The sequence below is a fragment of the Sesamum indicum genome, linkage group LG11, assembly GCF_000512975.1.
Source record: "Sesamum indicum cultivar Zhongzhi No. 13 linkage group LG11, S_indicum_v1.0, whole genome shotgun sequence".
Taxonomy (NCBI): Eukaryota; Viridiplantae; Streptophyta; class Magnoliopsida; order Lamiales; family Pedaliaceae; genus Sesamum; species Sesamum indicum.
In genome coordinates, this window is record NC_026155.1 from 7780274 (window position 1) to 7807102 (window position 26829).

Consider the following 26829-nt stretch of genomic DNA (forward strand, 5'->3'; position numbering starts at 1 on the left):
AATCATTCCCAAATGAAAAAAAAAAATAGTAATTTCCCCTCTACTTTTTAAAATGAAGCAATTCACCTTCATATCTAAGGAGATAAATTGATTTTTTTTGAAAAACACAAAAAATACATAATTGCTGCATTTTTAAAAGCACGTAAACGCAAATTACTATTTTTTTTTTGTAAAAAAATAATTTACTCATTTTACAATATTATAAAAGAATTGTTTGTATTTTTCCTTTGAAAAAAAAAAAGGTAGACGTCAATCATACATATTTGACGTTATACACGAGAATATGATAAAAACATGATCACCGTTCCAAATAGTACTGCTCATGGTGATGTCTACCCAAGTCAGAATATACAAGAAAACCCCTCCCACCTCTCCATCACCACACAAATCCAAACTTAAAATACTCCCAAACACATATTAATGAATATTGTTACTTTGCAAATTACTTATAAACAAGAACAAACAACAAAGTAGAACCAAGCAAACTAATATTAAAAAATTCATGTATGAAACAAAACCAATGTCAAACTACCAACATGTATATTAGTTTTGGACTCTTCTACATACAAGATAAGTATTTTTTCTTGCACCCCACCACACCCCTTTGGGCTGATAGATTTGAACAATGATCACATCATTTCTTCTCCTCCAATTCATCATCATCTTCTTGATTGATGTTAAGGCACAAAATCCTTCGGAAAGCACAGAAGTGATGCCTCCACAGGATGATTCAATCAGCAACAATTTCCAGCCTAGTTTAGCTGTTGTGATTGGCATGTTATCAATCATGTTTGCTCTCACCTTCATCCTACTTCTCTATGCCAAATTCTGCCACCGGGCGTCGTCGTCCGGCTACAATACTACCAGCCACCAAATTCAAGACGGGCTGCTCCGGTCCCGGTCCGCTGCCTCTGGGCTCGATAAGACGGTGGTTGAGTCCCTCCCCTTCTTCCGGTTCTCGTCTCTCAAAGGGTCAAGGGACGGCCTGGAATGCTCCGTCTGTCTTGCCAAGTATGAAGACGTTGAGATTCTGAGGCTGCTGCCCAAGTGCAGGCACGCTTTCCACATTGGTTGCATTGACCAGTGGCTAGAGAAGCACTCGACGTGCCCGCTCTGCAGACGGAAGCTGAGCGCGGACGATCTGACGTGCTCGACGAGCTTGAGGTTTCTATGGAGCCAAGCGGAGGCAAGAGAGGAATCGAATCTAGAGCTGTACGTTCAACGAGAGGAGAGTCGTTACGGGTCCTCCAGATTCAGCATTGGCAGTAGCTTTAGGAAAGCTGACAGGGGGTCGAACAAAGAGGAGGAATTGCCTATACAACAAGGCATGGATTCCGACGATGAGAATCACAAGCAGCCGCCTCTCCACCGATTCAACCACAAGATCAACGTCATGTCCGACGTCGTCCTCAAGCATCGCTGGAGCAACGTCAGCTCCTCCGACCTCATGTTTCTCAACTCAGAGATGCTCAACGACGTTTCCAGCGCAAGATTCTCGTGTCTGGATGAGGAAATAAGAGAGGATGATGGGATCATGAATGTCAAACAGGAGATGGGGAGAAAAAGGGAGTTGGAGAGCAAGGTGAGGGAAATCAGGCAAGCCGATCAGGCCCACAATTCCTTCCCATTCCCCACAAGCTCGGATTCCAAACAGTTGCCAAATCCAGGGTTTGGATCGAAAGCCCTGAATCCCAGTGAGAAGAGATCCATGTCTGAGATAATAGTTCATCCAAGATTCAGCACGGAGTTGGTGAGGAGTGAAGCTTCATGTGTAGATGTGAGGGAGGAGAGAAAGAGAAGGCTATGGCTGCCGATTGCAAGGAAAACAGTACAGTGGTTTGCGAATAGAGAAGGAAGAGCTCCACAATCTCAAGAATCAAATCTGCAGAATCTAAATGTATAGTACTTCACCTGAAATTAGTTGAGATTCTTTAGCTTCAGATCCAGAATGTTGAATTACAAACACTCTCTTTTTCTTTTATTACATAGAAATTCAATTGCAAATCAAATTTGATCGCGTTGTTAATTACAATTCAAGAAAAGTGACAAATTACGATTGTTTCGTTCAGATCTGGTCTGGATAAAAAATTCTACGTTAAGCAATGATTTTTAGTGATTCTGATGTAAGAGATGATACAAGAATACTTTGGTAGTTTTTGTACATGGAAAACTCTCAATTAAGTCTTGATTTTGATAAATAAATCCAATGAAATTCAAAGTCTTTTGCCTCTTCTAATTAGTAGTTTTTTCAAAAAAAAAAAAAAAGTTTGGGTTTTTGAATAACAGAATTAAGGAGCGTTGGTTTTCATTCTTTTAATAGTTCATATTGAAGTGATATGGTAAATAATAATTTTAATTTCTCAGTTAAGATGAAATAAAATAAGTAAGTTAGTGGCAATAATTTTTTGGTATTATAAGCAGAAGCAGGGAGCATTTTTCAGGACTTTCTAAAGTGGGAAACTGGAGCATATGGTTCAGACTTGAAGAATCTCTTTCAGCTCACAAAAGCTAGTCAGAACTCTCTGTCAATGCTTCAACTACTTGAGTAATCTACATACCCCACCAGTATATAGGTGTATAGGTTTGATGCAATAGACATCCTAATAAAAATGAAGTATAATTATACTTTTTTTCCTCTTCATATCTAGTGTAAATATATTTATCAGTTCTGAGGTTTGGTTTCATCTAATAAATAAAATGTTTCATAGTTAAAATTTATAAAATTTCTTGATATAAACAAAAAAATTTGAAAAAATATCTATATTTACCCCCAATCTATAAACGAAATTGGAATTGAGAGAATTTAAAAAGTACAGGGGGTAAAATGAGATTTTTTTTCGCAGGGGGTGTTTTACCACTTTGAAAAAACGTCGGAGGGCGGGATGACATTTTCTAAAACTACTTTTTATATATTTATTTAGTTTAGGAACGATGAAATGATCCAACACGGGACCCTATTTTTATAAAAGATAAATTATGGATTCGGGCCTCAAGAAAGAAATTGATGAACTAACTTTAATCGTCTTTTGAAATAAACAAATTAAAAAAAAAAAAATTCTCTAACAAGGGAGGTAATTATAAGCTCAGCTTCTTAATTATCCAAAATTTCAAGATAATTTGTTGTTATTCTTTTATTAAAAACAAATATATCTATTAATTTTTTACAGGAGAATAAAATAAAAACAACCCCTATGTACATACACTTAAAATTATTGAATTGGTTCAATTAATACATAAGGCGTAACTTCAGCAATTAAATAGGATAAGATGGAAGCAACGTATTTCTAATATTGCAAATGAACAAATTATTTCTTAATAATATAATAATAATAAATAATTTACCTTCCTATATTTTTTTTAAAATGAAACAATTTACCTTCTCAGATTGGAAGATAAATACTGTCATTCTAAAAAGCATAGGATAGTAATTAAATTGTCATTTTTTACAGAAGATAATTTGTTTATTTGCAATATCACAAAATTTAAATTACACTAAATCCCAATTAAAAATTCAAATTTTGGTTTTTGGACGTGGTACACAACTGCAGCATGTTTAAATAATTAATGTTTTCCATGTACGTACCCCACCTAAGCATGAATGCTTTCAATTGTTAAAAAACAAAAAAGAAAAAGAGAAAAAAAATAATTATTAATCCTATTTAATTAGCTGTCCTATATAGAACTTAGTATTTAATTTCCGAATCAAGATAACGTGATAATGTGAAACTCCAAACTACTCCATTATTATTTAAATATTAATTCCGTTGTGAGACATTTTACTCAAACAAGCCGTCACCACCATTCAATATTAATTTGTCATCAACCCCTTTTCATACATATACATATATATATATATATATAATAGTCAATAATTGTGGATTTCATAACATGATTTTTTCTGCAAATTAAGTGTAAACAATTAAGGAGGCAAAGCAATGACGTATAAGCTGAAGCTCATGATTTATTCTAATTAATATTCTAAGTGTGAATAATTAATAAGGAGGCAATATATATTGTAAATTGTAAGGAATTCTTCCATGTTTTGAGCATACTATTGAGGGACAATTCTTGGGAATTGGCATTCACATCTATTCTAGTTATCAAGTTCATTCGATTGGTTTTGAATAATTCGAGTCGAGCATAATAGATTATTACTCAAATTTATTTGAATTGTTTTTAAATTTAAAAATTGTGTTTGATTTTAGTTTGATTATTGATTCGATTTGGTTCAAACGAGTTTTAGTTAAACAGTTATAGACTAATTACATTTAGACTTCATTTGAATATACAATATTATAATTTTTTTTAAAAAAAGAACTTTTGATATTACATTTGTGCCCCTTTCAGAATTTTACATTTACAACTGTACCCCTTCCGTTAGAATTTGGAGGGAAAATGCTAATGTTAATCAAGTATTGCATAAACTTTCAATTTACCCATCATTCAACATTTTGTATAATTTATTGATAAAGATATCCTAATAATCTATTTAGACTTCTAAGCGGTTGAATATTATTATACATCAAGTAAAACTGGTACATGTAATAAATATTATTCACGGAGTATTGTTATTGACTAAAAAGCAGTTCATTGATGAATTAAAAAAAAAAAAAACTAGTTATTTATCAATAATTTATACGAAATGTTGAATGAAGGGTAAAAATAGAAGGTTAGCATTTTCTATTCAAACCCTAACAAAATCAGTAAAGTTCTAAATGGAGAATTCTCAGAGACGGTGCAAGTGTAATTTTAATTTTTTTTTCAAAAAAAAGTATAATTTCATATATATAAGGGATTTAAATGTAATTACCCATTTTTTATTTGAACACAACTTGTCAGTTGATAGATGTCGGATTACTCTAGCCTGAAAGTCCCGCTTTGGTTGGAAACCATGAATAAGATGGTAATGGTCCAGACATACTCTATTTGAGACAAGTTTTTCAAATTATAATTGGGTCTCGAGGCAAGTCTGAATCCTGATGATTTGAATAGGGACCACTGGACTCAATCGATTCTGACATTAAAGTAATCTTGGATACGTGGAATGTGGAGTTTGATCTAATGTTAAATTTATGCTCAACGACTCAAAGATGTGAGTTCGGAGGTAGGCTCCCCAACATTTTGCTAGGATAAAAATATAATTTTATAACATCCTATAGGCATCTTGTCTTACTATTAGTAGTTGATGGATGACTTTTTATTGTAATTCACCAAAATTATTGTAAAGAAAAATTATTCTGAGAAACAACGAACATAGAAAATTCTTCGAACTGCAAAAAAATTGTATTTTGTAGGGTTAATCACACTTAGACTTCCTCTCACAATGTGAAATTACGTTTCCCCAAAAGAAGTTTCAAATTTATACTTACATGCCCTCCGAACACTTTTTACACCTGATCCTGCCCTTTCGTTAGGGTTTGAACGAACAATCTTGACGTTAGGAAAAAGAAATTACATAAATTTTCTATTTTACTCCTTATTTAACATATAAGTCGAAAAAAATGTAATGATGTTAACCTTACTCCATATGTGTATATATAAATTTATCATTTAATAAATACAAAATATATATAAAAATATTAAATAAGGGACAAAATCCATGAGTTCTGAGCTCTCTGACTAGCGTTGTTCTAACTGCAAGGAAGAAAAATAGAGTAAGCTAGTACGTACTGCTCTTATCCCATCTGGACTACGAGCTAGGAGCTAGATGCTTGATGCCCGATCCTGACTTGGACTTATGAGTCAATAAGCTAGTTGTTCGAGCTATGAGTTAGGAGTTAGCATTTAGGAGTTCTTTGAGTTACTGGTTTGCTTCATGAAAATTTATGTATTTTTTTTTTGGACTAATGTCAGTATTTTTTATTAAAATCCTGTTAGGCATAAGTGGAGAATTTCTGGAGGGAACGTACATATAATTTTAAAAACTTTTTTTTCATAAAAAGTATAATTTCATATTTTTAGAAGAGGTTAAGTGTAATTAATTTTATTTTATAATTACATTCTTTTTATGTCTGCACAGATCGATAGTACGAGCAAATTTAACTTCTAACACTTCTAACAACATGCACAGACACGTAAATACAAATATAAATATGTAAACATGGATGAACAACAATCGATGGAAGTGGTAGATTCGCTACTTGCAAAATTCAGATAGAACATTTTGCAAAAAGACAAAAGCATTTGAATAAAATTGAAATAGACGTAAGATGTCACGTAACTTCAAGGCCGTCTATTTTTCCATAAACTATTAAGGTATTAGATGGAAGGTATAGACATAGGACCACATCTAATTTTCTCTATCTTTTTCTCTGTCCTACTATTCATCATCTTATAATATACACTATATTTTTTTCACGTTATATTAACATAGATGTATTGGCTGGTGAGGACCATAAATCTCAAAAAGTCTTAAGCCAATCCCTTTGCATTAATTTGTGATGTGATGATGTAGCTTGATTGTAGCTGAGATTCATCACTTTATTAAATATTTCGATTAGCTTAATAATAGCACAATGTAATTATAAAAGAGCAAAAATTTCTACAACGTTAATAAAAATGGGCTGGTCCAAAGACGCTACTGCAACCCAAAAAGAAGAAAGAGAGTGTGTGTGTCCAAAAGAATGCAAGGGCAAAAAGATATTAAAAGGGCTGGTAAACCCTGTCTAAGTAGGGCTCAGGTAGGAGGATGCCCTGAGTAAGTCTAGGTGACAAATCCATATAGGATTACGTGCTTCATGTTAATGGATAAGTTCCACCTGTAAAAACTAGGACATGTGGTAATATGAGGAAATGAGCTGGAGATGTCCTTATCCCGAAAGTAACTGCCTGCAGTAAGATAAAACAGCCCTCCCCGCAAAGGGATGCCACCATCCTAGAGAATGGATAAGCTTTAGCCACTTATGTGAGGACACATTGCAACAGGAGAAAATGAATTGGAGGAGCCCATGTCAGAAGACAACAACCTCCCCGAAGATCAAAGAGCGCACCTGCGAGAGGGCTCCCTCATCACAAAAAGAAGGATTTTTATCTTATCAACATAGGCTTACGTTTACCTATAAATACCACACTTTAGAGCTCGAATTGGCGCCTTAAATTTCACACTCAACCACATTCCTTGGCACCTCATTAATTTCTCTTATTTTTTTTAATTATTTTATTACTTCAACTGGATTCGAGCATTTGTTTTTTCTCTCATTACACTCTTAAATAAAGGAAAAAGGGCAATTTGATTGTCTTAGACTTTTCAACAAAAAACTAATTCTACCTCCTCATAATTTTCAGCCTCATAAGTTTTTTTGTTTGGACAATATTGTCCTTATATATAAATCTAAAAATTGATTGTTTGACGACTACAAATGGGAAAGTAATTGTCTTAGGATTCTTTTTCTCTCCTACCAAAATTAGTAACTAGTATAAAAAAGGAGAAGTCAAAGGAAACCCGGGGTTGCTTATTTTTTTAGAGAAAAAAAGCTGCTGGAGAGACGAGAAGAATGAGAAGGCAAGTAGAGAAAACTGTCCAGCAAGAGGAGTTCAAATATTTCTTAGTGATATGTTGGTCTCACTCAAGGGGAAAAATATTTAATTCAAAAAAATTATATTGTTACAATAATTATTACAAATTAAATAAATACAATAACATAAGTACGATTGATTGTTACAAATTATTAGTCCGACAACGAGAATGGGTTAAAATTTACAAGCAAGAGGAATTTTGATAAAAAAATGACTTAGATGATGAGAAATTCACATGATAACAAATTTTTCTTCTTGAATAAGTGGAAACCTTGTGGTTCTAACCAGTCGAGAGAGACTAAAAATGAGAATGTCGAAGAAATTATTTTTAAACACGTTAATGTAAATTTTATTGTTATTTTTATGAATAGACAAGATAAATTTAGACCTATAGCTTAATAGGTTAATAGACCCAGGCTGAAGCCAAGCCTTATTGGCCGCTAGGGCTTGCCGGGGCTTGGCTACGCCCCTGGTCAGTGCTGCAAGAGGGCTTCTTCAAGGTAAGTTTTGATGGGGTGTTACTCAGATTGGGTGTTGATATGTAATATTTGTTGTATTATAGCTAGCAGAATTTTAAGGCTTTGATCATTTACCTTATATAATGTTATGTGTTAGATTTATTAATAATGTATTCCTCACTTGTAACACATATAGAAATAGAAGAATATCTTCTCTCAAATCTTTGTTCTCTGGCTTCTTTCATGGTATCAGACCATATATAAACTTTAAGGAAATATCAATCCACCGCACTTCCCATCACCACGAGCTTCGATTTAAATCTTGACTTGTGTTGCAGTCACCTCAGTTCTGATGGATGAGAAAACAGTGAGTTCAAGCGCTAAGAAGGCACTGGAGGTGCATATTCGTTGGTATCCCCATGGTGAAAAGGGTTGGCGACTATATGATTTGGATCAAGATATATTCTCTTACTCACAAGACATGGCTTTTCATGAAAGTATTTTTTCATTTGCTCAGGATAAGCATGATAGTGAACAAAATTCTTATGAGGTGCCTAAGAGGTTGGAAAATGCATATGAGGATTTTGCGGAGAGTATCAATGGCACGATTTAAGCAGAGAATGAGAACAGTGACCATAGAGGGTTTGGAATTGCATGAGCACTCGGATACTTCGAAAGCTACTGCTCAAGTTGAAAATGAACTCAATAGGCCACGACAAACTATTGGGCTTCCAGCTCATCTCAATGAGTTTGTAGTTTATTCCGCAGTCACCAACTCCTTAGGAACAAAGATACCAATTTTGGTTACTGATGATATAGTAAAGTTGAGGCGTAAAAACGTTTTTACAAGCATGTTTCTAATGAGAATCAAGTGGACTTTACTAGCATTTACCCTCCCCTCCCCCATAAGCAACCTTACCATGATGGCAATTCAGGTATATCTCATTCCTTAGCTTCTTATATAATATTTGATAAGTTATCTCAATATCATAAATATTTCCTAGGAGCTACCAATTTGGAGGTAGTACCAGAAAGCTATGCAGAGGTAGTTCAAAGTGAACAGTGGAGAGAGGCAATGGGAAATGAGATTGCTGCTCTTGACATGGACGCTTGAGTCCCTATCGAACAGGAGGAAACCCGTTGGTTTTCGTAGGTATATAAAATCGAATACAAGGTAGATGGGGCAGTGGAGCTATACAAGGCACGCCTTGTAGCAAAGGGATTTACACCAGTGGAGAGTCTTGACTTCATGAAATCAAGCAGTATGGCTTTACTCAATCCTTAGAAGGTTATTCTTTAATTACTTATGGTTGTAATGGCATCTTTATGGACTTCTCGTATATGTTGACAATATAATTTTGTCCAGGAATAATCATGATACCTATACAATATTCAAGCATTATTTGCATTTGTGTTTTCACATCAAGAATATTTTGTTACTAATATTATATTTTGTTGTGATGGGTAGGGGCGGGTGTTCTGGTTGGGTAGTTTGGATTCCGAACCCCATCCTACTCGAGCCGATTGGGTTTGGATAATTTTTTTTTCAAAAAATAATCACTCGATACTGGAATTTAAAAAATTAGGTCAGTTGTTCGAGTAGGATTTCCTACCCAAACTATCCGATCGGGTACCTGAATTTTTATAAAAATTAAAAAATTATGTGTCTTTTTATGCTTGATTCTAGTGTTACATACATTGCCTTATCTTTTCAATCTTCTACCCTCCCAAAGTCCCAAGACTTCCAACCCCAACAAAATTCTATTTTCTTTCTCTCAAACCCTAAATTTTTAAAATGTCATAAGAAGGTGATGGAATTTGAATACCAAATCCAAAGGTTAGTAAATTTTTTTTTTCTTTTGTTGTTTAGTCAATTATATATTCAAATTTCTATTATTTATTGTAAATTCAAACACTTAAATTTTAATAAAAACTGAAAAAAGAAAAATTAAGTAAAAAACTTTTGTTAATTTTATTAGTGATCGAGTCAGAATTCTGGGTGATGGATTAGTGGTCGCGCTCCCAACAATCCATTCTCGATCTCGTCTAATCTAAGGATTAGAAAACACGTCAGGCTAGTCGGGTCGGTCCTCGACGAAGACGCTCCGATGCTCAAGTCAAAATATAGGTCGAAAAGATATAATTGCGAATATTAAGATAGCACAAGAATGTCAAGATTACCTTCCTTCAGTCTGAGTTCCTAATATTTATACAACCAGACCTTGTTATAATGAGCTGCCACGTGTCATGACAATGAGCATCAGATCTGTTAATTGGACAGCCTGACGCTGATTAAGCGCTTGGATCGCGCTTATGATCAGGATCCGCGATCTCCTCCATAATCACGCTCATGGATTTATCTCTTGTCATATCTGCTGCCAAATTGACTTAAAGGAGTGCAATTCCGCTTTTACCCTTAATGAAGGGTACATTAATCATTTGATATTTTCTCCCTCATCAATTAACAACAAAAAAAAAAAAGAGTCAAAATTTTGCCTTTGAATGAATGCATTTTTAGAGGCAAATTTTGCCACTTACTTTGTATTTTAATTATTTTTTTTAAGAAAAAGAGAAAATATTCGAGTACCTGACTATTGGATACCTGAAAGTCGAGTACCCAATAAAAAATGAATCGGGATAAGGTAGTTATTTTAACTCTCAAAGATTTAGATACCAATTCAAACTAGTCAAATTTTTATTATTCGATCCGACGCCGACCTCTAGTGATGGGAGGCTTTTTGAAACCAGATAAATGAGGATGGGTAAACTTATTGCATTGCATTGAATAGCATTATGTCCACCCCATGAAATCCAGTATAATGCAATTATTGTAAATCCAGCCCAATTCACATTGCAAGTATCTCTGATAATAATTACAAGTATCTCTGAATTTATGGGAATAAGTCTGATAAGGAAAAAATATGAGGGATCAAATTTAAATAAGTGACATAATTGAAGAACAAAAATGATATTTAGCCTTAAGTGGTTATTATTTTTTGTGGTTAGCCCACTAATGTGGTTTCTGCGTTTCATTTGAGCTTAATATTTTGTTTGTGTTTTTGTTCATTGTGAATTGTGTTTGTTATTATTTCCTGATAAATAAAAAATCTCATCGCTTGGATGCAAAAAAGAGAAGGAGGTTTGGATTTATGGGCTATATAATCTGACGAACCATAAAAGCATGGAGTGGGGGCTTTTTAATTGAAAGTTGAAGTCAACTCAATCATCACCATTATCTCATTTCATCTTTTCATTTGAACTTCCCGATATGGTCTTATTTTTGTAGATAATTACATTTACACCATTTAATCTTTATATAATTACAAAAACTACCCCTAATAGCAAAAAACTAGGGATAGTATGTGTAATGATGCTAAAGTTTTTAGAATGTATATGTGTAATTTTTTTTAAAAAAATAAGGGATGGTTTGTGTAAGTGATATTATTATTTTACTAGATGTATGTGTAATTATATAAAAAAGGTGTAGGTGGTTTGTGTAAACAATCTATAGGTCAAAGAGTGTAAATGTAGTTATCCCTATTTTAGAGAAGGTCGACTAGCAGGGTATTGAGCAGAATTAAGAGCTGATAATAATTTCGTGGGAGAATTGCATTTATAGTCCATTGGATAGGGGTGCTGCACAGTTGGTCCTCTGTTTTAATAGGTTAATAATTTTAATCCAAAAGTTGAAAACTTAACACATTTGGTCTTCCATTCTAGGGGTGTAAACAAGTCGAACTCGACCTTTTATGGTGAGCTCGAGTTTGATTTTATTATTATTATAATTATTTTTATTAGTAGTAGTAGTAGAGTACTAAAATAAAATAGATTGTGTAATAAATATATAAGTAATAAAATAGATTGTGTAAGACATAATATGTTATAAATATACTAAAATATAGTATGATATTTTAATTTATTGTTATAAATATAAACTACTATTTAGTTTAGTAGTAATATAATTAGTAAAATATATATAAAAAAATTATACTGAATAATTTAAAATTATAAAAAAAAATCCATTATCTGGTATAATACAATTGAAAAATACATACAAATATTTTATAGTTGATATTAATATATATTCACAATCTACAATAAATTTATATATTTATAAATATTAGTATTTCATTGATATAACTATCATTTTACTTTGTTGAAAAACATGGGTTAATCGGGCCATCAAAATTCAGATCAAACCATTAGATATAATCAAACTTACAAAAAAAATATATTTGGTAAAGTTTTAGACTTATTAGATATACGGATATCGAGATATCGTACTCGGAACATAAGAGTAATCATTCAAGACGGTGTATCGTTGAATCAAGCCATGTGATTTTAAATCATACCGTCAGATATGATCTAACGGACACGTCTTAAGATATCATAATTGTTTATTAAATTTTTTGATCTCATTATATATATAATAAAATAATAATTAAAATAACTAAAATTATTCAACCATCATTATTATTATTATTATTAGATTAATTCATAGGAATCACTAAATTTCGACATAAATTTATAAGTAATAAAATAGATTACATAATGCAAGTACGTATCTTGATATAAATATAAAACTCAAAAATAGATAAAATAAAAAATCATAAGTGAATTACTTGTTAATTTAAAAAAAGTATAACACAATACAAATATATAGTAAAATATAACATAAAGTTTATATGTGTCATATTAAATAATTATTTTATAAAAAATATTATAATTTACTAAGTTATTAATTAAATTTATTTTTGTATAAAAATTATATGAACAAAAGTACCGCAATTTATTATTATCCAAAACTAAATGTATGATATTGATTAATAATTAATATATGGTCAATTTTGAGTATAAAATTGATAAAGTATTGAATATGAAATTAAATATATAAAAAATTTAAAATATGACATAAAATTTATATGTGTCATATTAAATAATAATTTTAATTATAAAAAATATTATAATTTACTAAGTTATATATTAAATTTATTCTTGTATAAAGATTAAATGTATAAATAAAAGTACCATAATTTATTATTATCCAAAATAAAATATATGAAATTAATTAATAATTATATTATATGGTCAATTTTGAGTATAAAATTGATAAAGTATTGAATATGAAATTAAATATATAAAAAATTTAAAAATAAAAATATATATAAAAAATAAAAAAAAGCTCACGAGTTGGATAGAGGGAATTGAGCTCGAGTTCGAGCTCGTTAGGAGCTTAAATTACACGTGGTCAAATCTCAATTGGACAACTCAGAGGGGGAATTATCCCCTTGCCACAAAGGATAATCAAGGATTTGGAGAGGTTGTTTGGCTCATCTCAACCGCCCCTTGAGAATGCCGTTGGCCTTATCCAAAGAAGGAATCCTATCCATGTGAGCGATAGTTGCCAACGGCCAAAATCTCTAATATAAGGATGAGAAAGTCCCTCTCGATAGCTGGAGTCTATCATCGACAACAACAACTCTCATTAGTCCCAAGGGAACTAGACTCTTCCAATCAGTAGGGGTCCAGGGCTATAAAAAGAGCCCCTCTCCCCTTAGTAGGAGGTAATGCTCTCTCAAAACCCACAAGCACAAAAGCACTATTGCTCAAAACATTCGAGCACTGACTCGCTTTTCTATTTTTTAATATAATGTCCATCAATATTTACTGATTTGAATATCATAATGCTAAAGTATTTTTTGCAGGTCCCCTTTTCCAAACTTGCAAAAAGCTAAGTCCACAAATATCAAGCTGAAACTACCCGAACGAACAACTCTTTTACTCGTATCAAAATAGTTAACTAACGAAACATGTGCAATCCACATGCACAAATTCCATCTATTTCTAATGTCCATTAGAACCGGAAACCAAATATATTGAATTTTTTCAACTTTCAAATAAAAATTATTAATCTCCTAAAACGAGAATTAAATGTACAACACCCTCTAGGTTGGATAGATAACCTGGTCCAATCCACTTGAGACTGATTATTTTATGTTCCCTCAATTTGTTTTAAAATTGAAGAGAGAAAGATACTTATACGCCACTGATTTTATACAAACTTGAGCCCATTCATAATGAATGAAGTCCGAAGCAGTTTTCACTTGGATATCTTTCTCTTCTTATTCCTCCTTTGTCCGAAACTTACAACCTTTCTTGCTCTTGATTGATTTGTGGCTCAAAACCCAACTTTCCTCCTATTGATTGATGCGCTTTTACTGTGGCAAACAAATATTTTCTTCAATCCTTTGTTTTCACCATCCACCATCTACACATCTTTCATGCATGGAACAAATTAGCCGATAAGTTATTTTGAAAAAAACTAGAAAACCTGTTTTTTGGGTTGTTTTTGTTTTCATTTCGTTTCAATACGAAAACATGAGATCGGCATGAGTTTGATTGAGATGAGAAATATATTTAGTATGTAACTGAAAGTAAGATAGACGTGTAATAATAGTTGAGGTAACATGCAAAAGACGTTAGGTTTATATGTGATGTGATGTGTTCTTCTTGATATTAGTAAAATGTGCTTGAGATAGTTATTTGGATGAGAAACTTGTCTCACGACTCAATACTATGTGACTTGGTTGGATGGAATGAAATGAGAATTATTTGATGGGCAAGCAAAGCGTTTTTGTATTCTTGTCTCAGGTCTTAGTGTTTTAAATCCAGAGACGATTTTTAATATTTTTTATATATTTGATAGATATTTATACGAAATATAAATATACATATATATGGAAAAATTGTATATTTTATTTATTGTTACATATAAGACATAAAAAATAATACTTTTATAGATCAAATAATAATTTAAATTAATGTTTAGGTTTTAAAGCATACATGAGTAATATATATTTTGAAAGTTTTAATATTTTAGAATTTAAAATATGCACATAAAAATTTATGAAAAAAGTATTTCAAAACTATTTTTCTCTCATATTTATAAAGTTAAGATAAAAAAATTATATATTTTTAATATTTTATTGAGTAGATATTTTATTTATCTCTTCTCTGTCACATAAAAACTTACGTACAAAAAAAAAAAAAAAAAGCTTTGAGTTAAATTTTATACTAGCTTTCGTCATATGGCGTCTCTATGTGGATACAATAAATAATCTTTCACGTTTTAAAATATTTTATAAAATAGAATAAAATATATAACTCAATACATTAATTTAAAAAAATAAACTTATATATATTATCGACACAAAAATTATATAAATACTGATAAAATTATTATTTTATATAATATTAATATGAATTTAAATAAAAAAAGTTAACCCCCAAGCTCCGCCCTCACCCGGCCCCCTCGCCGCCGCCCAAGGAATTGGGTGATGTTGCTGTTGCCCATTGGTGCGGTGGGGGGGACGCATGAGGACACACAATGTTGTACTTGTGTCAGTTTTGTGTTGATCAATATTTTCCGGTTAAAACTTAAGATTTCATATGAAGATAAATATGCGGGATGTGTCTTCTCTTAGTTTCACAATTTTTGGTTGGTGGGTTATGGGGTGTTTGCAATAGTTTTATTAAATTCTTATTAAAACAAGTTTTTGAAAAAAAGATAGGGTAAATTATAATGAATTCTGATATTTGACATAATTACGAATACATTTTTGTTATTTAAAAAATTACCAATCCTCCCTTGATTTTAACGACCGCCTAATAATTAGCCTAATTCGTTAGGTCTTCATTCATTTTTTATGATGAGCCGATTAAAATGTCTTTATATATTAAAAATTATAATTTTTATTTATTTTTTATGGACTAAGTGGATAATTATTTTATAATTTTTTCATCCATTCCGTTTGATTTTTTATAAATTTTTAATTTTTAAAGAAAAACAAAAAAATATAGGAAGGGCAAAGTTGACAAGAATACATAATTTCATCAAACAACATGGGGTATTTGTAATTTTTTCAAATAATGAGGAGTTATTCATAATTATACCAAATTTCAGAGGAGGTTGTTGTAATTTACAAAAACATATATTTATAGTTTATGCATTTAAATGATTTAAATAAAGTTTATAATTTTATAAACTAAAAATTATAACCTTTTGTCTCTCACAGGTAAAATCTCATCATTCCTTCTTTTAGATAAGGTGTGTTACACAGATGATCCCACGATTTATGTATTTAAAACTAAAGCCACAAAATTTTGAAAACCATGGCAGAAATAGTCCTCCAACTGACGGACGTTAAAATCTTAATGAAAATAAGTATGTATCACTCACGTATACAGTTACTTTCACTTCAGCATTTCGAAGGAAAAATAAACACTTGGCTTTCAAATGGATTTGGGGTTCGGAAGTTTCTCGATTTGGGGCTTTTGACTTTTGGTATGTTAAGCGACTTTTTTCACCCCAATCCTCCTCACGTGCGAGTTTTGAAATTTGCTAACAGCTCACGTGAGATGCAGGTGCTTTTTTTTCCGTCAAGGTTTTAACGTCTGCTAGCTGGAGGACCATTTCTGCCATATTTTCCGAAACTCTGGGGTTTTAGTTGTGAAGTCTGTAAACAATAGGACTAGATGTGCAAACTCTTGAGAAATGTATTTTCTGAGAAATGTGTTCCCAAATACAAACTCTTGAAGAGTAACTTTTCTCTGCAAATACCCTTCTAAGCTTGGCATAAACCTAAAATTGACCAGAATATGATTCAAATTTATTTCACTAGCAACAGTTTTAAACCTGATGATCAGTTTTCTTTTGCAATTGCAGTTCTTGTGATTTGACGTCAGGTCCACAGTATCTCCTCCAGAACCAGTGATTCTGCCATAGCAAATGTATCTCCTCTATCGGGACCTGCTTCGTCTCCGGCAACAGCAAGAAAATGAAGCTGCTCATGATGAAAATCAAGCCCGCAAACAGCAAGAAAATACCGTATTTGAGATGACAGAGAGCCGCGAGAAAACACTGAGCAATCAGTGCTGTGAAGATCATATTGACACAAACCACCATGCTCTGGCCTGCTGATCTTGTCTCTAATGGAAAGAGCTCGCTGGGGACTAACCAGCCCAATGGACCCCAAGACCTACCGTAAGCAAGAACGAATATGCAGATCACGACTACTAGAAAGATGCCGATTCCTTTAGGAAGCACTTCGCCCTGTCCAAATTTTAGAGCCAAAGTAATGGCAATGGCAACCTGTGAAGTAATAAAAAGGATACCTGATCAGCATCGAAAGCAGTTCAAAGAGGTGATATCTGAGTGAGAAGAAATGATAATTACCGAGCAGAGTATCATCTCACAGCCAGCTTCCAGAAAGAAAGCTCTTCTACCAAACTTGTCAACAAAAGCCATAGATATGAATGTAGCCAGAACAAGGGCTGCACTAGTAATAGCGGACGAATATAGCGATGCTCCAGCACCAAATCCTAAGCTTTGAAATATGACCGGAGCGTAGAAAAGAATTGAGTTCATGCCAGTTAGTTGTTGAAATGCTGGGATCCCGAGAGCTCCTATTATCAATTGGGGACGATTTTTCCTTTTCAGAAGATTTCTGAATGGATGCTTTATGGCTTTAGCCGCATTGCTTGCATCAATGAGGTCTTGAAATTCTGCTTCGACTTTTGGAGTGCCTCTAACTTTTTCTAAGATCTGTCTGGCTTCATCTAGTCTCCCCTGTTCCACAAGACTGTTTGGAGTCTCAGGGAGGAAAATACCACCGATGAACATAAGGATAGCTGGAACTGCAGCCAAACCAAGAGACAATCTCCATCCCCATGGATGGATTCTTTCAACTCCATAATTAACAAAGTTGGCAACAAGAATCCCCAAGCAGGTAGTGAGTTGAAAGAGTTGGTTAACGGCTCCACGGATTTTTGAAGGTGCCATTTCTGAGAGATACAAAGGAACTGCCTGCATAATAATTGAGTAGCAGGCATGAGAGAAGATCTATAACTAACTGTTTTTCATCCTTATTCATGATATAATTGAGAATATTGGCTTACTTGGTTGCCGAATCCAATGCCAAAGCCAAGAAATATTCGGCCAATGATCAGCATAGCAATGTTTTGTGCAGCCGCATTGAGGATAGCTCCTATGAAGAAACTGATTGATCCAAAAATGATACTGGCCCTCCGACCTTTGTTTCTGGTTACATGCGAAGCCCCAAACGTCGAAACCAGTGCCGCAAAGTACAGAGAGGATGTAAAGAGAGTTAGGATCTGATTGTCATATTTGCAGTAATCTGTTTCTTGGAGATGTTCCTGTTTTCTTCGGTATATGCCTGGAAAGAATTCCTTCAAGAAGTCATCCATCGAAGTCACCCCACCTGCAATCAGCAACAATTACAACGTGTAATGGAGGTTGAGGAGATCAAAGAATTGACAAAAAATGAGTCCAAGCTGACAATTTAGCAGCATCAAACTACAAAAGCCAGTACCCACAAGCCTATGATACAATACCAGTACTCTTGAGACTATTTCTTCAGCGAAATTCACAGACAATCCTTTGACGAATAATTCCGACAACTGCTTCCATGTATTTGTAGTTAATGACAATAGATCATATGAATATCTTAAGCCAATGGTTTCAAACATAAACAAAACTCAAGAGTCTGTTAGATTCTTTGCAACAGAAAGCCTTAAAAACCAGCAGTGGTAACAGCAATCATAAGCAAGAACACCGTTCACAGGTAATAGCTATGGAAACCCAATAAAAATGTCACTCAGATAAAACTGACAAACACTTTTAAGCAAGAAAGACAAAATAGAGGATTGACAAAAGCCCCTTTTTCACGGGGAATGAAAGTAAGGAAGAAAAGCTCACCAGAAACACCAAGATCATAGCCAAACAAGGAACCCCCCATGGAACCAACAATGCAAGCAAAGATGAAATAAGGAGTGATTCTGTACTCATAAAGATGAGCCCTTGCTCCACCCTTTGAGTCCACAACCCCTCCACCCGCCATTCTTCCTCTCAGTTCTTCCCCTTCTCTCCCTGAAACCCCAGCACAAGATGGATTCACAGAAGAAAATTTGAAGAGAGAGAGAGAGGGAAAGAGAGCGAGAGAGAGAGAGAGAGAGATGAATACTGCTGGTTTGGAGCTATTTTATGGCGATCCCATTTAAGTTTGTTGAATGTATGTATAGATTACTCATTGAGAGGACTTTGAACTACATTCAGGGACAGCCGTTTGGTCAATGGGATGCTATAAAAATGGTTTGTTTTTGCTGGCAACTTGGATAGGCCTTTTGTTCTTTTCCCATGTTTTTGTCTCATTACTAATTAATGTTGCAAAAATAGCTGACTATAAATAGATTATTGGAGTAATGATGATGATATTATTGCAGACTGTGATGCCTTTGTCTTTGAGTACTGTTTTTTCTATTGGCTTACAGTTCATGTTGAGTGTATTATTACATCCAGTTCTCTTAATAATATTCTTCCCTTTCTCCAATGTCTTAATCATGGTGCAAATTGCAATCAATCCTCCCTGTTAGTCATAAATGGCAAAATGTTCCTTTGTGAGAAAAAAAAAAAAAATCTTCATTTATCGTTATAAAAAAAGAAGTAAGATATTTCTTTAAGTTGTGCAGTTAGCGTCATGCGTTCTATGTGCGATTTACTTATATTTTATCTATAAAACAATTTTATTCGTCAAAATATAAATAATTAGATCTTGTTATAAATGTATATGTATATATATATGTATATCAATGGTTGAGGTTTAAAAAATAAATCAATTGCTTGAAATTTTACTTATTTACAACAGCTCACATTAATGTAAAAATCAACGGCTCAAATTTATGCAATTTATAAAAATATATTTATAAAATATAAAATAAATTTTTATGATAAATAAATATATAAATTATACATATACACACACCATATATATAATAAGAAAAAAAAAACAAAATATGAAGAGGCGGCGGGGGAGGACCGTTTGATCTGGATGGTGGAGGGGAAGGAACAGGCGGCACATGTGGTAAAGAGGGAAGGGGAGGTGATGCTGGCGGGTGGAGCAGAAAAGAAGAGGCCGGAGCCACGAGGGGAGGTGTAATGATGCCTATCGGTTGGAGCTTACAGCCTTACACGCATGAAAAGTCCAGAGCATTGTCATCCACAATTGCCCCAAGTGCGTCAACATGGCACCAACATCGCTTGAACATATTTGGAAGAGTTGGGTGCCGCCCAAGATCTGAGCGTTCATTTAGAGAGCAGCACACGAAGCTGTTCCGACGAAAGTGAATCTAGCACGTAATTGGGTGTCGAAGCAGATTTATGTGTTCCGTGCATTGAGGAATTGGAATCCCTTTGGCATATAGTTCTTTCAGTGTCAGGTGGCTCGTCAAGTTTGAGCGTTGTCCCACATCCCATGGCCAATTATTTCAACCGAGGAGCAGGATGTGCAAACATGGATTATTGGAATCTCGGAGTGCTTACGTGGAGCTGCTGCTGATTGTTTTTTTGTGGTATGTGCGGACACTAATTTTATCGTGTTTGAAAATCAAAATACAAGAAAATAATCACAAATAATAATATGTATTTGATAGGTAAAAGTTAGTATAATCCCTATCTCATCCTCTGATTCGTCTTTTTAAATATGTATTTGACAAATTTATAGGTAAAATCTTTTTGTAAATTTTTCTTTGACTTGATTCGAGAACTCACGTTTGTAATCTTCGCATAGTCTTGACTTGATTTTGAGGATTTGAAAGTAGACTTGCTACTTGAATCTTCTTGAAAGTATGTTGTGATATTTATAACGTTAATTCTAGGGTTTAGCGCCTGTAATTCTGAATTAAACGTTGTAATCTGTGGCGCACCTTCGATGAAAGAATTGATCTATGTTTTGAATGCCTTTGAATATCTTTTAACTCGAGGAAGAGAATTATTTAGCCTCCTTCACTTTCTTGAGTCTTCGTTCTCTAGCTCTGTGTTGAATAAGGTTCAACCACCCCTTTGTATATGTGTCAAAGAGATAGAGTTGTGAAGCACTTCAATACCTTTTGTATTATCTTTTTATAATTTAATTTAAAGAGATAAATACATCATATATTTGAAATGATATGATTGGTCAATTTGACATTATCTCTTTAATATTTGTATTTTTAAAGAAATAAATATTACAAATATTTCTTGATTTCATTATAGCATACATGCAGATGCTCCACGTAGCACGGTCTGATTGGCTTGAATCTTTGATTGCGAAACATAATTTGATTGGTCAAAATACTTTAATTTGACACATGTTGGCTGTTGATTTGATGACGAAATATATATTAAATATCAATTAACTTAACTATTTGCATTTAAAATTAATTTAATAAAATTCAAAATATAAATAATAATTAATATATTATTTTACAGTAACGTTCATTCGGATATAAAATTTTACTTTTACCGCGGTATGATGGGCCTTGAGGGCCACATTATTAATAATCAATGGTGTATATTTTTGTCCATTTTTTTCTTTGTGCTAGGAGCCTGAAACGAGTCTATGGCCCCAGTCATTACATAATGCTTGGAAGAAAAAAGTGGCCATGTATGTCGTCTTTATGCCCATCGTTTCGCATAATTACCGTTTACAGAACACGCAAGAACTTAAATGATTCTATGCTGATCTTTTAAGCAGAAATAATAGTTTAGTAAAGCAAGTGGCAGATGATCTTGAGAGCTCCCCAGCTTTCATCTTCCAAGAATTATTCTCATTGCCCACAATTTGCTACAGTCTTGGCCGAGCTTTCTTCCTCTCCTTTCTGCTCAGTAAGCTTCTTGGTTCTTCTTTTCTGTACAAACCTTTGAATTTTCATTTAGGTGTGCTTAACTAATACCACGTGTTTAAAAATAATGGTAGGGGCCAGTGGGTTCTTGCTGAAGATGGTTCATTCCCAAATTTTGGAATTCTGGCGTAGTTCAACCTTGTTTTTGGTGGGGTTGGTGGGTCGGTGGCTGGGTCCTTGAATTTTGCCTGTTTATGATTGCCAATGTCGAGTTTGAGATGCATTACTGCGTGCAAGTGCTTGGCTTTTAGTTGAAAATGGGAAAATCACCAATTAAATCTCATTTATCAGCTTTCGCCTTTGAGTTAAGAGGCTTATTGGCTTTCTACAGGATATGAGGAGGGTTTAATATCTGGTGCTCTGCTTTTGTTATGGATTACTCTATCAAATTCCAAAAACTATTTCAGATTGAGAAAGGGAAATGGCTGGTTTTGGTCGGTTTGGTTGCTTTGACTCATTTGGTCTGTCAGTCTTTGATGCTTCCGAATGGCAGTGCCCTTCTTTCACAGTTACCGGACCAGAAGAATAATGTACTTGTGAAGGGCAGTGAATCATCTAAGCACTCTTCTGTAAAGGCTTTGGTTGTTGACAACCCTCTTAAGGTTGGTGAGTCAAATCTGGATAATGATTCTCTATTGGTGCGAGGGGTAAAGAGCACGAGAGTTTACAATGTGGGCGGTCATGATGATGGCAGTGGATTAGTAGAAAAGGAAAAGCAAGAAAAGATGAATGGTGATGTCATGGATGATGATTTTGATTTTGTCGAGGATGAGACATTACGCAATGTAAATGTAGACATGGAGGAGGGTTTTGGGATGCAAAATGATAGCAGCCAAGAGCAGCGCTCTCTCTATGGAAATGGGGAAGGTGAATCAAGCCACAGCCTTTCTCTTGCTCAGCTTGCAAAGAGAAGTTCTGGGGTGGTTGTATCAAAAGCTGAAACTAGTAAGATGCTACTAGACAAAACTGTTACTAGTTCTGCTGCTTCGTCAACTTTGGTTGTCTCATCAGCTAAGCCTTTGTTGATTAAATCTGTAGTTGAGAGAAAAACACAATCTGAAGTGAGCACCTCTGACGGTTCTGGTCGTGGTGCATCCTTCATTAGAATCAATGAAAAATCTGATGGTGAGGGTCATCTATTGCTGGGAAATAACTTTGCTTCTTCCAACAATGGTTCTTCAATGTCAAATAAGCCCGTTAAAAAGAAGATGAGGTGTGAGATGCCACCTAAAACAGTGACACCATTAAATGAGATGCAAAAGTTACTAGTCCGACATCGTGCTCGTTCGCGTGCAATGGTATGTCTTGCTTGATAGAAGTAAAGTTAATTTATTGTGTTTTACTTATCAGGTTGGAAGCATGTAAAATTTTTGTAATTTGATTGTAGAGGCCAAAATGGTCCTCTGAGCGCGACCAGGAAATCTTAAGTGCAAAGTTAAAGATTGAAAATAGCCCCATTTTGAAGAATGATCAGGATCTGTATGCACCTCTATTTCGAAATGTCTCCATGTTCAAAAGGTTAGAAGCTTGCCTTCTTCAGTTTAAAGAGCTTGAATCTGATTGTTTCCCTATGTGACCATTTTTCATAGACAAATGTCTGATTTAGTTGACTTGATTTCCTTCGTCTATCATTAGTAAGTAAAACATGAAAAAAGGAAGCTCATAAAATGTCTTATTGTCCATCCAAACACTTGCTTGTACCTTTGTTGTTGCTTTATCATTTTTAACATTTGTTGAAACCTTCTTTCTATGGATGAAGTACCTTCAGCCATGAATTTCATGACTCTTGTAATTTCAGATGGCAAATATAGTTGAACCTGTATATCTGGAAAGTCTAGAGAACAAAAGATACAAGGTTCTCACACACTTATATAGATCCGATCCACTTAATCTGGAGCGGTGAATTTGATTAGTATGGTCTTTCTTCTGAAAAAACATAATATTAACTATCTTCTGGGTCCTTGCCTCTTTTTTCTGTGTAGATACTCCTATTACTAAATGTTAAACAGGCTAATACATGAAAGTCGTATTGTCTATCAGAAGTTTCTGGCATTATCTGTTGTATTCTTGCACCATCAGCAAGTGCAGCTACAGATATGCACTACAAAATGCTTTTTGATGGAAATAATGTCGCATAGGCTCAAAAGTGGATACGTTAAATTGAAGAAATGAATTTCGGTTTAATAGGACCTGTAGATGATAAACTGCATGGGTTTTACGTGGTCAGTATGTGAAGCAAAAGCATGTTTTTATTGTAGATCTGAGCTGTAAAGGTTCATTTTTGTTTTCTCATCTCTGTGCAAACCCCTGTTATCCGATCTGCTTGTCCCGACAAAAACATTCAAGAGCAGACCTATTGCCCAAAGTCGTGTCTTAAAGCAACAACATAATATCCAGACACAAGCTATTTCTAATCATTTAAGTTTTCCCCTTCTTGGCATCTTCCTTCACACTGTTAACTCATGTCTTGAAGTGACAATATAACACATAGACACTAGCTCTTTATCTGTTGCAGTCTATCCTCATCCGGTGTGTCCCTTTACAGTGCCTTCATTGTTGAAATGCTGTAAGTCCTTCTTGGATAGATTCCTCCTTTTCCTCTTCAGCCTTGAGTATTAGAAGCCGTTTCTAGCTGATGTAGGTGGATCTCTTTGGGAAGTTAGGCCACTTTCACATCTCTCCATCTGCAAATAATTCTGATTTCAGAGTGTCAGGGGCCTGAGGTTTTTATAGGAAAAAGAACACATCTGCAGCATCCCAAATGATTTTGCTCATTCAAATAGATATTTGCAGGCTTGTTATTTAAGCTTAGGGTCCCGTCTAGATATGTTTGTGACTTGCAAGCGAGATTAATTGTCTTTTCTTCACAGGTTCATTTTGTTCTGGAAGACAGTGAGTCTTCCAGTTCCCATATTTTAAGTCCCTAGATGCTTTTACTCAAGGGGTTGGTCATGGCCCAGTGAATTCAGTTGTTCTGGTGTATGTCATTGGTGATATACAATCTGTTTAAAGAAGATCTTTACGCTGGAGTTATTTTTCTATTTTTTCGTCTCCCATATTCTTAGTGTCATTCAAGACCTTAAATAGCAGGTTGGCTACAATTACCCCCAAAATGGTACCACTAGACGCTAGAGAACTCCAAGCATGGAAAATATGCACCGAGGAACATGGTGACAAAGTATGAACTTGTAGATAACATCACTATTATCTTTCAGTAGGAAAAAGTTGTGGGTTTACATATGATAGATCAGTTATGTTTTTACATATTAATGAAAAATTAAGCCTTGCCAATTATTGCTGCATCAGTGGTAATGTGTTCTGTTTTCAGCTCGAACATTGAAGTTATTATTGCTGAGCTGACATATCTTTTACCCGTTTCGGCAAAAGTTCTATCTTTGGCTGTCGTTTTTACATCCTTCAACAAATTCTCCAAGGTCTTTCTTTGCTTATGATTTTTGCAATTGCAGGAGCTATGAACTCATGGAACGTGTACTGAAAATATACGTGTACAAAGAAGGCAATAAGCCAATCTTTCATCAACCAACACTCAAAGGATTATATGCATCTGAGGGATGGTTCATGAAACTGATGGAGGGAAGCAAACATTTTGTTGTCAAAGATCCAAGGAAGGCTCATTTGTTTTATATGCCATTCAGTACAAGGATGCTAGAGTACACGCTGTATGTGCGTAATTCCCACAACCGGACAAACCTACGTCAGTATTTGAAGGATTATTCAGAAAAAATTGCAGCAAAATATAGTTTCTGGAACAGAACTGGGGGTGCAGATCATTTTCTTGTTGCCTGCCATGATTGGGTAATTCTCTCTCTCTCGCTCTGTGTGTGTGTGTGTGTGTGTGTGTATGTCTTGTGCATAAAAAAGCACAAGCATGGAACTTAAATTCACTTCTGTTGAATAATATTAAGCAACTTCAGAAGTTAGAATCATGGAATAAATGTAACTCGCCTCATTTTTTTCATCTTGTATACTGGCATGAACTCGTGTTAGAACACTGCTTCATTTTCACCACTTTATCATGTGCTTTAATGCATTCTATACATAGGCTCCTTATGAGACGAGACACCACATGGAGCATTGCATTAAAGCCCTCTGTAATGCGGATGTAACCATGGGCTTCAAAATAGGGAGGGATGTCTCTCTCCCAGAAACATACGTCCGATCAGCAAGAAACCCTCTTAGAGATCTTGGAGGAAAACCACCATCACAAAGGCACATTCTTGCTTTCTATGCCGGAAACATGCATGGTTATCTTCGTCCAATCTTGCTCAAGTATTGGAGAGACAAGGAGCCTGATATGAAGATACTCGGTCCGATGCCTCCAGGTGTTGCAAGCAAAATGAATTACATATACCACATGAAAAGCAGCAAGTACTGCATTTGCCCAAAGGGCTACGAAGTCAACAGCCCAAGGGTAGTCGAAGCCATCTTTTACGAGTGTGTGCCGGTTATTATTTCCGATAACTTTGTGCCCCCATTCTTTGAGGTGTTAAACTGGGATGCGTTCTCAGTGATTATTGCAGAGAAAGACATTCCGAACTTGAGAAGCATTCTTGTTTCCATACCAGAGGAGAAGTATATGGATATGCAACTTGGTGTCCGTAAAGTCCAACAACATTTTTTATGGCATGCAAAGCCGGTGAAGTACGACCTCTTCCACATGACCCTTCATTCGATCTGGTACAATCGAGTTTTCCAAATAAAACCCAGATAACAATATGGAGAACCACCTGTTGACCATGTAGAAATGTGAAGGAAAACAGTCTGAAGTCACACAGGAGCTCAGGTGAATGAAAGAGACGAAAACGGAACTTCAGCAAGGTACGTCCACTCTTGTCGAGTACACCCTTCCAGTCCCGTTTATCCGGTTATCTGACTGGTTTCTCCAGCTTCTCCCGGTCCACAGGGAGGGATAAAATGGTTATGTGAATGTTAGACTACACTTATTGAGCAGGAAGTTGATCTCATGCAGCTAATTGCTTTCTGTAAATATACACATCTTATTATTCTTGTGATTTTTATGTGGACTTTTCTTCTGATACTTGGAAAACAACAAAAATTCAGCGTCGAGTTAATAAGCAAGTAAAATTCTTACTGTTCA

The 26829-nt window shown here is 34.4% G+C and overlaps 3 protein-coding genes across 4 annotated transcripts; 2 read left to right on the top strand and 1 right to left on the bottom strand.

Moving 5' to 3' along the window:
- On the top strand, positions 480–2068 carry LOC105173540 (E3 ubiquitin-protein ligase ATL42). Its single transcript, XM_020697656.1, has one exon. The coding sequence runs from the start codon at positions 626–628 to the stop codon at positions 1901–1903; it is 1278 nt and encodes a 425-aa protein (XP_020553315.1). The 5' UTR covers positions 480–625; the 3' UTR covers positions 1904–2068.
- Positions 16147–19093, bottom strand: LOC105173541 (sugar transport protein 14). The gene is made up of 4 exons (XM_011095322.2): positions 18751–19093; positions 17931–18253; positions 17209–17838; positions 16147–17124 (listed from the first exon to the last, which is right to left on the bottom strand). The coding sequence occupies exons 1-4, from the start codon at positions 18890–18892 to the stop codon at positions 16663–16665; spliced, it is 1557 nt and encodes a 518-aa protein (XP_011093624.1). The 5' UTR covers positions 18893–19093; the 3' UTR covers positions 16147–16662.
- Positions 21420–26829, top strand: LOC105173543 (probable glycosyltransferase At3g07620). Of its 2 annotated transcripts, none has more exons than XM_011095323.2 (5): positions 21420–21693; positions 21785–23008; positions 23098–23228; positions 25178–25526; positions 25774–26829. In XM_011095323.2, the coding sequence occupies exons 2-5, from the start codon at positions 22082–22084 to the stop codon at positions 26440–26442; spliced, it is 2076 nt and encodes a 691-aa protein (XP_011093625.1). In that variant the 5' UTR covers positions 21420–21693; positions 21785–22081; the 3' UTR covers positions 26443–26829. The 2 variants fall into 2 exon arrangements, with proteins under 2 accessions (XP_011093625.1, XP_020553511.1); XM_020697852.1 differs by having other exon boundaries at positions 22042–23008.